Source organism: Pipistrellus hanaki (assembly GCF_964339955.1).
Source record: "Pipistrellus hanaki genome assembly, chromosome: 8".
Taxonomy (NCBI): domain Eukaryota; kingdom Metazoa; phylum Chordata; class Mammalia; order Chiroptera; family Vespertilionidae; genus Pipistrellus; species Pipistrellus hanaki.
This window is the reverse complement of record NC_140510.1, coordinates 18,996,285-19,012,574: the sequence shown is the minus strand read 5'-3', so window position 1 is coordinate 19,012,574 and position 16,290 is coordinate 18,996,285. Positions and strand designations below refer to the sequence as shown.

The 16,290-nt window shown below is 40.6% G+C and overlaps 1 protein-coding gene across 2 annotated transcripts in view; it reads right to left on the bottom strand.

Moving 5' to 3' along the window:
* Positions 1 to 16,290, bottom strand: part of THSD7B (thrombospondin type 1 domain containing 7B) — a 959,962-nt gene that overhangs the window by 458,397 nt on the left and 485,275 nt on the right. For both annotated transcript variants that reach the window (XM_084891907.1, XM_084891906.1), the window contains 2 exons: positions 12,281 to 12,436; positions 1,100 to 1,297 (listed from right to left, as the gene is read on the bottom strand). In XM_084891907.1, the coding sequence (XP_084748033.1) occupies positions 1,100 to 1,297; positions 12,281 to 12,436 (354 nt within the window). The remainder of the gene's footprint in view (positions 1 to 1,099; positions 1,298 to 12,280; positions 12,437 to 16,290) is intronic.

The window sequence follows — 16,290 nt, the reverse complement described above, 5'->3', positions numbered from 1 at the left end:
AGTCAAAAGGACTGAGCTAATACAATCTGTCGCTGCTCTCTCTTTAATTAAACAGCCACCTGGTTTCGGGGGTTACCAATTACATCACCTAATAAGATGTATATTTGTCTAATTACAGCAATAATTAAAAAAAAAGAAAGGACTGAGAAAAGGGGAGGGAGAGAGTGTGGGAAGGAGGGAGGAAGAGGGAAAGAGAGAACAGAGAGAGAGGAGAAGGGATGGGGAAGCAAGAAAGAAACAAGGAAATGCACTGTTGACTATCAAGTCTGCGTAGATGTTAATATCCATTCAGAATCCACTCTGACTTCCCTTCTATGTGTTACTTCATCTCATAAGTCAAAACTTTCACTCCACACACCAAGAGCATTACAAATGCTCTTCTCATGGTAGTGCTGATTAATAGACAGACTCAATATTCTTCCAAGAAACCGAATTTTTAAACTGTTGGATAAAGGTGTTAAGTGTCATTTTTCTCATTTTTATGTTACTTACATATTTTCTAAATCGTATTTCACTTCAAATAACCATTGTACTAGAAGCTTGGCAATAGAGAAGACACTATTGTCATAAGTTTTGTAAATCTCAACAACTTCCATTTAAAACTGGTTCCTTAGAAATGTTAGTATTACATTGAGAACTGATTCCAGTCTAATGCTTTATAAATAAAAAGATGCTTGGTATTTTTTTCAGGAGTGGTAGCCTTAAAATCTTTACAGTGTAGTAATTGTTGCTAATATATAAAAGCAGGTTACATATGGACCTTCAATGCAGCAAATGAAATTTGTTTTGTGCTGATAAACTGAAGACTATCCAGACAATTTCTGTGTTCTATGTCTTGACAAATTAAAAACTTCAGCGAAATCTCCAGGATCATCTGTATTGCGTTTAGGCAGAATCAAATAGTGTTCTTTTGTCAGGGAGTATGTGGCCCCATAGGAAGTTAAGACAGCTTACTCTGCAGCAATAGGGCCCTTGAATTAAACATATTCAAGATTAGAAAAGGCTGTTCCTCCCCCTCAGAAAAAATGACCTGGCAGAGATGCTGCCGTTCCACTGGGCAGACCTCACTTCAGACATACTTGTGTTTGTGTGCTCTCACCTCGGGCGTTCTGGCAGACAGCCTTCAGGATGCGATGTCCGGGGCCACATTTCCCACGATCGGGGATACAGACGCCTTCAGATGCCAGCCATCGGTAACACATCGGGTCCTCACAGGGGACAGATTCGACCAAATGCGGGCAGTGCCCCGCAGGCCCCGTGGATTCCATGAGCACATGGCGCTGTCTCATTCTAAATCCTAAAAAGAGGAAAAGAAGACTTTTACAGGGTTCCAGCCCTGACCAACAAAAGAAACAGGTAGCAGCTAGTGGAGAGATGAAGTTTTCATTTGAATACCTATAGCTCTAAAACATGAATCATTGTGATGAGTTTTCTTTTATGGCAAATGGGAGCAATATGAAGATAAAAGAAGTAAATGGAAAAGAACTAGAGCAGGGAATCTGTCTTCTAAAGATTACAATCTGAAAGTTGGAGAGTTTGGACAAAATCAAAAGAAATCATAAGTAGCATGTGTCCAATGGTATCAATAAATAAGTAAAAATGAATGGACACTTACAGAAGTAGCTTAAACACAGATAAATCCATATTTTCTTTTTGCTGTTGTTTTTGACAGCATTGTTACTCTGTATTAAGTCAAATATAACTACACTTTGGTCTATTCCTTTGGTTGATGTCTGAGTATTCACAGCTTCATTCCCCAAGACTTTCAGGTCAGCCTGCCCTGTGAAGACTAGATCTCATTGGACCTGCACTCCCCATTATGGCTACATATGGATCCATGGGCTATTATTCAGTTAAAAAAAAGAAAGTACTGTGAAACTAGGTCACAAAGTTCCACCTTAATTAGGATATAAGTGAGCCTTACATACTACAAGCTTACAGAATCACAAACTCAATCTCAGAGGAGTCAAACAGGTACAAATTGAGCAAAATGGGTAAAATGTAAGACTATAGGGAGTTATGGGGTCTGTGGTGCTATGGAGGATGTGCCTTGGTCTGAAATAGTTGGCTAATCTTCAGCTTCCATTGACTGTGGCCACGAGGGAATATGGACTCTCTTTTGTCAAATCTTCTGATTTTGGTCTTAAAAACCAGAAGTTCAAGTTATATTTTTATATGAAATCTCTCCATTTTTCAGTGATAGAAACTAATAAATAAATTATAAAAACACAGTGAGCTAAAGAAAAGTGACTAAGAGCTAGATAAATCCCTTAACTCAGCATTTCATATCTGTGGTCCTCCTGATGCCTCACTTCTGAGGGCTGCTCCCACCTTCCATGGATCTCCTATTTTATGTTCCATTCTTTAAAAACCAAATTAAATCAACGGCTCCAATTATTTTAATTCATCTATAATAATAAAAGTGTAATATGCAGATTAGACTGGACAGCCGAACGACCTTCTGGACAAAGCCAGGGCTGCGAGGGCTGAGGCAGCCGCCAGGGTTGTGAGGGCCGAGCCCCTTGCATGAATTCCGTGTGTCGGGCCTCGAGTTTTTAAATAAAACTAATCTTATTGCATGGTGACAGTTAATAACTATTATTCATTTATGCCTTGGGGTAAGTAAAAAGATGAGTCTTTGATGAAAACATAGCATGAAAACATTAAGTTTCCAGAAAGAAAGTTAGCTGCCACATCTTCGTTTCAACCAGAGGAAACGTTTGGAAGCATGAGGGGTAACAAAGCCAGGCATATCTCTCCCATAGTTTTTCCAGGGCCATGCCTATCATTCCACCAATAGCAAGCAAACAAAATGGTTACAAAGCTTAAGGTGCAGGTGGCAAAAGACTGGCTGCTCTCAGCACAGCAAGGAGGCTAGCACAAAGCTACACATGGTTTTAGGCCACAAGAGGGAGCCAAGCTTCCTTAGAATATTGCAGGGCTGGGCAAGTGTTATAGCAGTCCTAACTGCTGGATTTGGGTTTTCTTGGTCTAGGCCTAGACTCTAGGGCCCTAGTTGGGAAACTGCGGCCCGTGGACCACATGCGGCTCTTTAGCCCCTTGAGTGTGGCTCTTACACAAAATACCGCAGCCTGGGCTAGTCTATTTTGAAGAAGCAGCATTAGAAGAAGTTTAAGTTTAAAAAAATTTAGCTCTCAAAAGAAATTTCAATCATTGTACTGTTGATATTTGGCTCTGCTGACTAATGAGTTTGCCGACCACTGGAGACTCTCAGACTCTTTACAGATCATCCGTTCCAGTCTATGTTATTAATCAGTCAAAATACAACCCAAGGAAGGGCTCAGCTCCCTTCCTGGGCCACCTCGAGTGGAAATGCTTAAAACATACAGATCTCTAAACAAGATGTGAACAGCAAACTACAATGACCTCTGAACTCTCACGGCCACACACTTTGGATGAACTCTACTCTTCCATGTGATGCCCATGTCCCACTTATTGACGTCTATGTCTGTGTTTGCTAATTTACATCTTTGAGTAGGACACGGCTTGGGGTCTCCATGATTTACATCCTTTGACAATCAGCTCAGAAATTGAGCAGTCTTCCCAGAGGGCTTCGAGGTGTCCTACACCTACACCTTACTGCCGTGGAGGGGCATGTGTAGTTTTCCTCTGTCAATCAAGTGCATCCATCCCACCATAAATCTATAGATTACAGCTCCTCAGTCAACAGATTCTTTCAGCCTCTCATCTGTGCTGCCCTTGTCCTGACTCTAACTAGGACCAAATCATAGCACAAGCTCAGCATAAACCAAAAACCTTGGATTCTCTAGTTAGCACTTAACTGTAATCACACCTCAGTGTTCAAGCCTGCAGTAGACATCAGGCTTCCCCCGGGTGCTTCTGCTCTGAAAGATACACAACTGCCAAGCCTGGTCTGAGGCCAGCCAACTGCTTACCTTCATTTACTAAATTTCATATTAATCAGGTGGCATCATCCCGTAAACATTAACTGCTGTATGTAGATCATTATAATGTACTGTGGGAAGCCACAGGAGGAACAGAAAACATAAATCTCATCTTCACAGCCAATGCAGTCCAACAGGAGGAAGACACATGCATTAATTAAGATGTACCGTACACCAAGACTGTGACAGCCACTTTACTGATATTACCCCGAATTAATAAATCATCAAAACTCTTTCATCACTTACTCTGCTCATTTTACATATTTAAAAACTAAGGCTGGAAGATCCTTCATTGCTTCTCCGAAGGCTCATTACTCCTGAAATAGATATGTGTGAAACTCAGCGGAGGTCTTTCTGAGCCGTTACCTCCTCACAAGAAAGGATGCAAGCCAGCTCTAGTGTAAGAGGTTCCCCAGCCCCACTTCCTCCAGTGGATCTGACAGGTATATGTATCATCTGCTCAAACTATAGGCATATAGTTTAGAAAGTGGAATTTCAGCCACTGGATAGCAGGAAGGAGTTACAATAATCACTTCCTGACCACAGATTCAGTTCACCTTTAGTGAGGCTAATACTTGGAAGGTTTTCATTTATCTATGAACCTATGGATATAGTGTCTAGTCCACCAGCTTAGTGTATATTCTACTTGAGATAATTAGAAAAAAAGTGAATGTGGATTGGAGAGAGAAAAGAGAAGAACAACAAATAGCAGAAGGGTCAATGTTTTTTAACTAAAGCCATGAACAAGTGAAAGGAGGCTTATGTGGTCTTTTCCAGATTTGAAGACTGTATTTCTTCATGTGCTAGTGACCCACAGGTGTGCAGGTAAGCTTCAACGAAGCTACCCATGGCCGACACTGTGTCTCCACACTAACTCCATGGGGGAAAGCTGGGAGCAAGGTCCAGCAGGAGGAGCAAAGCGACAGTGTTTATTCCACCTTAAACACCCCACCTGTCCTTATCTCTGTCAGTCATGCATATGTTGACAACTCTGAGTCAAAGAAGGTGAGCAGATTATATCTTTCAATCCAATCCTAGTAATCAAACCACCATCCCTGCAGGGGCAGCAGTTTATTGCATCATTGTAATTTACACCCTGTTGTGAATACAGAAAAGAAGAGGAGGCATTGATAGGTGATCTTGAGCATGAGAACCCAATTCTTAGAATGAAAAGCAGGCACTGCCTTGCACTAGCTCCAACACACAGACATTGAGAAGAGAAAACTGTCTCTTACTCTACATATTTCCTGTGACAAAGCAAAATGATCTCCTATGCTTCCCATTAGAGGTGGATTTATCTAGCAGACAATAATAGAAAATGGAAGTTATCGCCATAATTATTATGTGAGGTATAAACCATGTATTTCTAAACTTTAATGCATCATCTAAATTGATTTGTTTCAGAATATAAAAGAGTGTCTTTTCAAAGATAGTCTTGGCCTTTCAAATGCCATTTCCTATGGAGACTTTTAGGATTTTAGGTGCTGTGTTTGGGAGGGAGGGTAAGGATGGAATTCCTAATGTTCTATCACATAAGCAATTATCCAGTGTGGCATCATATCCAGGGGCCCTAATTTCCTCTTCAGAACAAGGTAGCCTTTCCAAAATATGTCTAAAAGGAACAAAAATATCTGTCTATATATCAAAAATATTTTTTAAAATGCGCTGCACATGTACAGCTACAGTCACCATCAGTAATGTTTCAGGTTATTTCTCTTTCAGGTATCTCTAATTATAACTCTGGGAATGCCTCAAAAACAAAGTCACGAATGATAAAACCTGACCTGATTCAAATCCCACCGGAAGGTGTTCTGGCTTCACTTGACAAGAACCAGCCTGCCGAGCACTGCTGTCCTTGTCCGCCTGTCACAGACTAGACGGAAGATGCAAAGGCCGTGTACAACAGCTGCCTTCTGATGTACTCAGAATGGCTGATGGGCACAAACCTGATTCCTGACTGAATGATGTCTGCCTGAGAATAACAGCCATATGAAGATCATTTCTATAGTAAATATTAGATAATAAAAAATTTCATGCTTTCTTATCTTTTTTCTACTATTTAAAAAAATGTGAATAAAAGGAACATACTAAAGTTATAACACAGCAGCTGAGAAAAAGATCAGCGAAGAGAAAAAAGTCATTATCTCCAGCTTTGCACATTTATTTTCTTGTTGTCTTGTTTTCCTCTCAAATCCTCCATCAGATTAGATATATTGTAGATGTAGATATACATATACATATACATATACATATACATATACATATACATATACACAGATAGATATAGATAAACATATGGATATGGAGATAGATATACATACAGATATAGAACCTATGAAAGTATGAACATTTGAGATTTCTGCTAGTGCATCTCTTTAGGGTAGAGAATTCAGATGAGAACAATCCAGATCACATGCAGAGGTCAGTGATGTTTCATGCATTAGCCTGTGCCCTCCAGCCTCCATGGAATGCTAAGCCACATCCAGTTTGTGCCAGTCAGTGCCTGGCAGAGCCCATGGTACTACCACGAGACCGTCCAAGATTGAGAGCATCTCAGATCTCATGCTCACAGTCAGTAGGAATAGCAAGAAGATTGCTTTCTGCTACCATAACATGCTTGGATTCCTGGAAGGCACAGAATCATTTCCCTAGAGGAAAAACTCCATTCTTTATTTGTCCCAAGAGGGATTATAGGCAGGTTTTAGCCCTGGCAAGTTTTAGCAAGACCTTAAAAATAAACATTCTCGCAGCTCTGGGGAAGAATTTATAAAATAACGAACTCCCAGACCTGAATAATAATCATTGTACTTACACTCTCTCCCGTCTGCAATTACATAGTGCCTAAAACAGGTCATTTAGCCTCAGTATGGGCCCTATTAAATAGCCTAATACTTATCCATCCCAGCCTGTCCCTAAACTCTGCAGGACACTCAGGTGAGAAGTTCTACTCTCTCCACCCTTTCTGTGAAAAATGTGTTATTTAGGGCACAAAATACACACGCTGGTGACTTGGTGCTCTAAAATTGTCCTTAGCACACCTTCCTTTCCCCACACACTGCAACATATTTTCCCTCTCTCTCCAGAGGGAATGTACTAGTGCCATGGTCAGCAAACTGCGGCTCGCGAGCCACATGAAGTTCTTTGGCCCCTTGAGTGTGGCTCTTCCACAAAATACCATGGCCTGGGTGAGTCCATTTTGAAAAATGGCGTTAGAAGAAGGTTAAGTTTAAAAAATTTGGCTCTCAAAAGAAATTTTAATCGTTGTACTACTGTTGATATTTGTGTTGGTTGACTAATGAGTTGCAGACCACTGCACTAGTGCAAAGAGGCATTCCAGACCCCACCCTTATCTCCCACCTCAGTTCAATGATTGGCTCTCAAGGCTAATTGTTCCCATGGGCCAATGATGAGGTGCACACGGGCAGAGGACTTCTCTGCTGACCTCAGGGATAAGCCTTCGCTTGATTCAAATTTATTTAGGCTCATGGAGGACATCATGAAGGAAGCCTAGTGTTTGGGGAACACTCCACTGAAGAGTCAGAAGTCCAGGTCCTTATTGCTGGTGTGGCCATTATGAAATCACTCTGGGGTTGAAGATAAATTGCTTTGCTTTTCTACATTTTTGTTTTGGCATTTTATGAAGTGTTGGGTTTTCACTAAGCTTAAATGCTAATGCAACTGTGGGCAGTCAATTCATTTCCTAGGGCTTCCAAAACAAATCACCACAAACTAGGTGATGTAAAGCAATAGAAACTTACTGTCTCATAGTTCTGGCAGCTAGAAATCCAAAGTCAAGCGGTCAGTAGAGCCCTGCTCCCTCTGAATGCTCCAGGGAAGGACTGTCCCGGTGTCTCTCCTAGCTGTTTGTGGTTTTCAGTAGGCACTGAATGCCTTGGCTTGTGGAGATATCAATTCAATGTCTGTCTCCGTCTGCACATGGCCTTCTCCTTCATCTTCTGCATCTGTCTCTACACATGGCACTCTCCTCTGTGTGTTTCTGCCTGTCTAAATTTCCTTCTTTGTGTAAGGACATTCATCCTTGAATTAGAAACTACCCTACTCACATATGACCTCATTTTAACTTGATTATATCTGCAAAACCCTATTTCCAGATAAGGTCACACTCACATGTGCCAGGGATTAGCACTAGACATATCATTTTTAAGGACAAAAGTCAACTCACAGTAGGTGATGTCTAAAGAATAATGGACCAGCGTATATTTGCAGGAGTTGACTTCTATGATAGGGGTATAGGGGCCAATGAGGAAAAAGTTTGGCAGATGGAGGGATCAGAATGTTGTGAGTGTCCCAACTGAGCTCCATGGACCAGTTCTTAGTTGTGTAGAGAAAGAAGACTGAAATAAAAGTAAAAAGAGCAGTTTTTCACCATTTTTTTTTGTGAACATTTGGACTCAAGTGACAAAAGTTACAGCATAGAATTAGGAGGGGGGAAAAATTGTCTGAATTTCTGTAGAGACTCTATGGCCCAACACAAAGGGGATGAAAACATTTATTACATCTGATCATAGCATTGCTTCTACCTTCTTTTTTTATTTTAATATATTTTATTGATTTTTTACAGAGAGGAAGGGAGAGAGATAGAGAGCTAGAAACATCGATGAGAGAGAAACATCGACCAGCTGCCTCTTGTACACGCCCTACCGGGGATGTGCCCGCAACCAAGGTACATTCCCTTGACCGGAATCGAACCTGGGACCTTTCAGTCCACAGACCGACACTCTACCACTGAGCCAAACCGGTTTCGGCTGCTTCTACCTTCTTGATAAGGCATTAGTACATCATGTTCCCTGGAGGGAGTTGCTTCTCTCCCACTTCCAGTCCGTGGGGCTTGGATGGAGCTGGCCCTTTGGTGGGCCTGGTCTCTAATCAGAGTGATTGCATCAGGGAAGAGCACCTGATACAGATTAGCTAATGGGACTCAGCACCAGGACTCTGCCTGGAACTATTAGGAAAGACATTTCTTTCTATGCTACTTACTGTTTAAAAATGACATTCTCTGCGTTTTTTGTTTTTTGTTTATGTTGAGAATTTTAAGATCTACTCTCAGCAACTTTTAAATACATACTATAGCACTTATTGTTACCTGTAGTCACAATGCTAAGCATTAGAGCCTCAGAATGTAGTCATTTTATAAATGGAAGTTCGTGTTCTTTGACAAACATCTCCTATTTCCCCACCCCCCAGCTATTATTTTATTCTCAGTTTCTATGAATTCAGGTGTTGTTGTTTTTTAAAAGACTCCAGCTCTAAGTGTGATCAAACAGTATTTGTCTTTCTCTACCTGACATTTTACTATGCATAGTGCTCTCAACATTCATCAGTGTTATCACGAATGGCAGGATTGCCTTCTTTTTACGGCTAAATGAGATCCCTTTGTGGGTGAATGTGTATGTATGTATTTATATGTGTGTATATAGATTTACATTATACTTTATCTAATCATTCTTCTGTCAACAGACACTTATGTTGTTTCTCTGTTTTGGCTATTATACGTAAGGCTGCAATGAATATGGAGGAGTGCAGAGAAAGAGTAAATCTTAAAAGTCCTTACCACAGACACACACACAAGGTAACACTGTGAAATGATAGATGCATTAACCACCTTTATTGTAGTAATCATTTGGCAATATATATGTGGATATTAAACCATTATGTTGTATACTTTAAAATTACATAATGTTATATGTCAATTAAATCTCAATAACACTGAAAAATTGACCATTAAATATATTAAGATGCCATTCTTTTTAAGACACTATGTTGGTTTTATTGCAAGGCTTTGGAAAAAAATTTCCACACAAAATACTTATAGATTTTATGATACAATTAGATCTAGGTATTTAAATATACATATATATATATATATATATATAAAATATATATGTATTATTTATATTTTAGTGTATATTTTAATATATATTAATATATTTTTATTAATTTCAAAGAGGAAAGGAGAGGGAAAGAAAGATATAAACATCAATGATAAGAGAGAATCACTGATCTGCTGCCTCCTGCACGTCCCTCATTTAGATCCAGCCTGCAACCCAGGCATGTGCCCTTGATCAGAAACGAAGCCAGAATCCTTGTGTCCACAAGCTGACTCTCTATCCACTGAGCCAAACCAGCTAGGGCTAACAATATTTTTTACAAAATATTTAAGAATCAAGGAAACAAAAAAATTTAACCTCACTTTGTAATATGCAATTTGTAGACCATGTTGATGCCATCTTTTATCTGAAAATTTAAATGGAACTGAGAGACTTTGACAATCTGCCAGACTGAAATCATAAGTAGAGTTTTATGTTACTGGAATATAGATTACTAGGATAAAATAGTGTTGCCTAATTTTAAATCAAATGTCAATTGAAGAAACTAATGTTTGAAGGTTATGTTGCCTTCAAATAAACAGAAAACAAGTAATTTATCACTTACATGATTTAGAACAACACCAAAACTAGAATTTTTAATGAATTCTAAGAAAAAAATGTTTCAAATCAGAACGCTTTACATAGTAATGACAATTTGTTGGTGTCCTGTTATTCTTAAGATGAATAGTCACTAAAATGTGTATGTTAACTAAAAGTAAATCTGCCAATAGCAAGGACACACAATTAAAGTTCAGCAGTTTAAAAAAATAAGACTTTTCCTTATCCCATGGAGAGGGACTGCCTTATAAACGGAACCTAATACAGAGAAAGACAGAATCAAAAGACTGAGAGAGAGAAGATTTTAAGGGCAGAGAGAAAAGAATAGAATATAGAAACAGAAGATCATAAAGATAAAGAGAAAGAATGAGGAAGACTAAGACATATAACCTTTTAGATACTTTTGGACACAGCCCTATATTATCTTTTACTTTTTATTATATGTGCTAAGAAATTCCTTCATTTGGATTAAGTCACTTTAAATTGTGTTTCTGACAGCTACAAGCAAAATTTTTCAGAGGCTCACGTCCTCTGATCAAGCCCCGCCTCCCGCCCCCTCCGAAAAGTGTCCGAAATGAAGTAAGCCCCACTTGAACTGGTATAGGTTCTACAACTTGAAAAGCAAAAGAAGACAAGACTCAATACAGCGAAGTCCCACCAGTATGGTCGGCCACGGCCACAGAGGTCAGGGGAGCCTGTCCAATTATAACTCATTTTCAAATAGTGACTTTCAGACAGAGTGGCACAGGTGGCACAGGGGAGGGCTGGTTCTAATAACACACAAGTCCCCTGGGAATTCTCATATGCAATTCCAATCTTACATGGCCCAAATAAGCATATGTGGACCTCAGACCAGGGATTGTGGGTCTTAGTATTCATGAGGAATTATTTGTCTCCATAAACTGGCAAGGTTTGGGGATATTCTGGTTTTATAGAGAATAAGGATAGCACTAGCCCCCACCACTCCAGGTTTCATTGAAATCAAGATTTCTATTGTTTGATAACAAAATTAAAGTTAGATTCCTTTCCTTGATGTACACTCAATATACACTCTCCTCTTTTGCCTTAGAACAAGAGTCGGAATAAAGGAAAGCCAGGGACAGGGTGTGTGAGCCTGGCTGGGCACATAATGTGCATTTGTGCATTGTGGGGACTGCTGAAATGCCGGTCTTCAAACAGACCTGAATTTCGGCTGAGAGCACCAGCTTAAAACACCAAACGCTTGCCCACATATTCTTTCTTTGCATGTGGTCATTGGAATTAGTGCTTAAGAAATGTGACCCTACTTCTGGGCTGTCCTTGAATTACATTCAACTTAATAAAGAGAATATTTCCTTTTAGCCCTGTCATGTAATGGGGCATAATATCAATGCATTCGTAAGAGCCAATGAAAGAGAAGTCAAGATGTTCACAGCAAACAAAAGAAAGCAAGACTACCAAGGACTACAACATTAAACAAGGACATGCAGTTTTAAGATTTCACCTTAAGGCTGAGCGCAAGTGCAATACCAACATGCATAAATAACCTTCATGAAAATATAAAAAATAACATCAAATTCAGCATGTGAAAATCTGAAAACAAATTTTTCCTGATGTGTCTACAGAAATCATGTCTAATTCCATATATATATATATATATATATATATATATATATATATATATATATATCAAGGTATATGATTTTTTGAATAATAGTCACTTTACTAACTATGAACATAATCTGAATATCAAGTAAGGTCAGAGTTTCTGTTCCATAGAAATATCCTAAATGTTGCCAGAGCTGAGCTGGTTATCTAAAATGTACAAATAAATATTGCCTTAAGCAGGCTTAATTGGCTACTGAGCCTCCAGAATAAACATGTGTACACTGGAAGCAACTGAAACACACACACAGACAAGCCACTCACCTTTTCTTCCCTGGAGATCATGGCAGTTTTCATGGATGCACAGACCCCAGGCTGACCAGGAGGACACCACACAGTCTGTAGAGCAAGGAATGCTGCAGAGCTGAGAGGCTGCAGGGGCAGGCCCCACACATAGTGTTTTGTCCACAGGTCTAATGACTAAAGGACAGAAAGAGAAAAAATAATGGACCATGTCACCTTCTCTGGTTATCCCTAGAATTGTTCCCGTCTTTGCGTGTTTGCCTTGCCCACATCAGCTTCATGGTTAAAAGGGTAAACACAAACAAAATATAAATATAAAACACTCTCTAATATGCATGGCTCAGCTACACAGGATTAGCATTTGGGGTAAGAAAAGACTGAAAAACAAAGGAATATTCAAAAAGGGCATGCACTTGAGTTTCCTGCCTCACAGAGCATTCCCTGGGAGTTTAAGAGAGGACTAAAAATATAGATACAATACCTAGAGTTATGACTTAAAAAAATTAAATGGCTTTGTGAAGTTTCAAGATGAGCCCATCTCAACGATATAAATGACTGGGTTGCTGTGAAAAAAATAAAAATTGAACTCCTGAGGTGGGGTGTTTAGCATAACCAATCTACTGCTGTTACTCCCCTGGGCTGGAGCTCTCCAAGACAGTAGAAAAAGGATTCTTAAAATCAGAAGAATAATCAGGATCCATGACTACAGAATTAGCTCTGAAAGTCGGTTTCATTAGTGAGGCTACCAAGAGGCACAGGAGTGTCTAAGGAGCTACAGGGACTGGAGACTAGGAGCCTGTGAGCTCTTCCTGTGTGGCCCTCACCCAGAGAACACCCAGAGCAGGTCCCCATCCTGGCGCCATGAAAACACACAGAGGAAGGAGAAGATGAGATGCTGATCCCTGTGGAGTTTGAAACATAAAAGTAACTAGGACACCAATACCTAAAACACACCAAAAAGAACACCAAAGGCATAACCACACTTCACAGAATGGCCCCATGCTAAGGGGGTTTTGGAGCATTTTGGAGTTTGTGAGCAAATGACTTAAGTTCAGAAGGTTTTATCTTATGGACAGGCTTACACTATTGTCTAACTGCTTCCTTTGTTTTTCCATCCAGCTAAGCAGATTAGAATCGCTACAAAGGCAGAGACTGGCATGAGAGGATTGGGTGGTGAATCACGCCGTCTATTTGTCTCCGCACGCTACCTGCCATGTGAATTAAATTGGAGAAAGTTGGCACTAAATCACTGCTCTGACCAGCAGAACTTTGAGCATAATCCAAAACAATAATAAAATAAAAAATACTGTCATGAAGAAATTGTAACCCATGAGGGGGGGAAAACGGGGGGTTTCTACTGAACAGTGGGACAGCCTGAGGTGATTTGGGGGGTGAATGAGAAAAGTAAAAGGTTGCAATGAAAAATAATAATATTTTGTTTGAAATTAATTTTTTTACAGCTTACCAAAAGGATTTGACCTGACTTAAATAAATGGCAGGGCAAGCAAGATTAGAAATATAAATGTCACGGGCACAAGCCAGTGGAGGGGACAGGCTGAAGATGAGAGAACAGGTGTGAATGGAAAGCAAAAGGGAGGGTTGATGATCAAACAAAGACAGTGCTGGTGTGATAGCAGTGGGATGGGAGGCTGGTGTGACTAAGACTGGAGATGAACATCTGATACTGATGGATTGTGGGTAAAAAAGAACCAACGAGATTTCTTGGGAGGGGGGTTGATTTCTTTCCTAGGAGGGAGCAATGGCTGACACATGGAACAACCATTCACTTAGTAAGTATGCATTCATTCCAAACCATTCAGCACCCACGCTCAATCAGGGGCTCTTGAACGGTGACTGCTTTCAAAGAGCTCTAAGTCAAGAAGCCTGAGTCAAGTGGCGTATTAACAAACTTGATGGAAAGAGATGCTTCAGAGCATCAGGTAAGTAGAAAGCGCGTATCCAGAGGTCCTAAGGCAGAAGTAGGTTTGTGTACGGGTCCGTGCTTGTTACAATGTGTTCTCACAAACTCAGCTTTAGTTCTAAAAGCAAAACCTCCATAACGAAGGACAAGGAATCAGGGCATGTAAACTGATTAATCTTCTTAGTTAAACAAAAACACCCACATTTATAATGCACAACAGGCACCAGATATACAAGTATCAATCAAGTTAAGTTGCCTAACTGTTTTTAAATATATGTATTATTACAATATTAGTCCTAGTTTAAAAATGAAGAAATTACAACATAAATATTTACTCTTTCCTACATGTCCGGTTGGTGAGCAGAAGAGCTGGGATTTGGACCCAGCGGTCTGTCTCTTAACCACGGCACTAAGTAACCTCTCCATTGATTATTCAACGTTGTTGAGTTCCTCCCATGAGTTAAGACAGTGTTAGGTGCTCACACTAGAACAGTTAGTAAAACAGATAAGGCCCCTGCCCTCACGGAGACCGTATTTCAGTGTGGGTTAACACTAACCATACATGAATCCATGGGCTTGAACAAGTCTGGAAAGCTGTGCAGGGGTCCTCAAACTTTTTAAAGTGGGGGCCAGATCACTGTCCCTCAGAGAGCTGGAGGGCCAGACTATATAAACTACTAATCCCTACTGTAACACCTTGGCTGCGCTCACTGCCCAAAAAACCTGGCGGGCAGGATCAGACTCCCCTGGGGGCTGCATGTGGCCCGCGGGCCGTAGTTTGAAGACCCCTGTTAGAGTTACTCCTTTCCCATGCTGTCTCCCTGCAACACCAGTCAGACAGACTTAAGTGTCTGATGATCAGTGCCAAGAAGGTACCCCAAACCACTCAGCAATAAGACCCAGAAGACACTGGCTGTTATAACCTTTGTACCTGCGTTGAAATTAGTCAACCCACCAGTGCAGTGACCAAGCACACAGTAGTCCTGCATTACATCTCATCAGCAGCTCTAGATTGTCTGTGTCAGCAAGGCTACAGGTTGGCAGTGCAATTAGAAAGAGACTGGGGAACTTGTTTTAAAACTGTGTTTGTTTTGACAGATATTAAGCTTCTGTGGCTTATTTTTGGAGGGCTGTTGAGGATTACTGGGAGGTGTGGGGTTAAGTTCCCTGAGGTCCCCTTTGATAAATACCTAAGGCTAATGGTACTACTAAAATTTGAAAGTAGGAGAGAGGGACATGGTGTGCCGGAGAAGAACAAGGCAGGTCTTCCCCGGGGACTATTAAGTGGCATAATGGGAGGCACAGGGGTGGGGTTGAGGCCATTTGTCAGAGCACTTACACCTCTAGCACCTGCAGCTTTGACAGACAGGGGATCTTTATCCATTTCAATAAATTCCCCCAGTCCCAGGCGACATGTCGCAGATGCTTCATTTAAGCACTGAATCAATGTGCTTGGGTCAACCTATCTCTCTCAAACCCCCTGGGCTACATTTGCTCTACAAATAAATTATGAGGATATCACAAAGCACTTACCAGCTTCAGCCCACTTAGGTAGTCATCTCCCTGAGAATAGTGAGCACAGGATATTTCTACACCCATTGACTGTTAGCGCCAGAAGGGAGTTTTTGAGCTAATTTAGTTTAATTCATCAATTTTACTGAAAAATGAGCTCCAAATACATCAGGTGCTTCCAAAGACCTTCACTCAGCAAATCAAGAGCAGAGCAAGCCTAAGTCTTATCCCAGGTGGTTTATTTTTTCGTTTCCTGGAATGATGGCATCGGGCAGAGCATAGGAGGTCATTTATGCCAAGGACATTTGTTAAAGAGTCACAGGGACCATGACTGGAGCAGCCAGTGCCAGAATCTATCTAATCTCTCCCAGGAATGCTGCAGGCTCAACTTCCCCCTTTAACAAAATCCAAACCCTTCTCCTCCTTCACTGGTACTGTACTTCTCCAACCTCTTCCCAGAAGTCCCTCACTAAGTTGGAGGTGGTAGATAGGAAGACCAACATTTGCTCCACTTCAAATGGCCATTTACTTGTGTAATTGGCAGCTATTCATGTTGGGACAAAATTATTCTGGGAGTGGCTGAGTGGGGGCCATGACC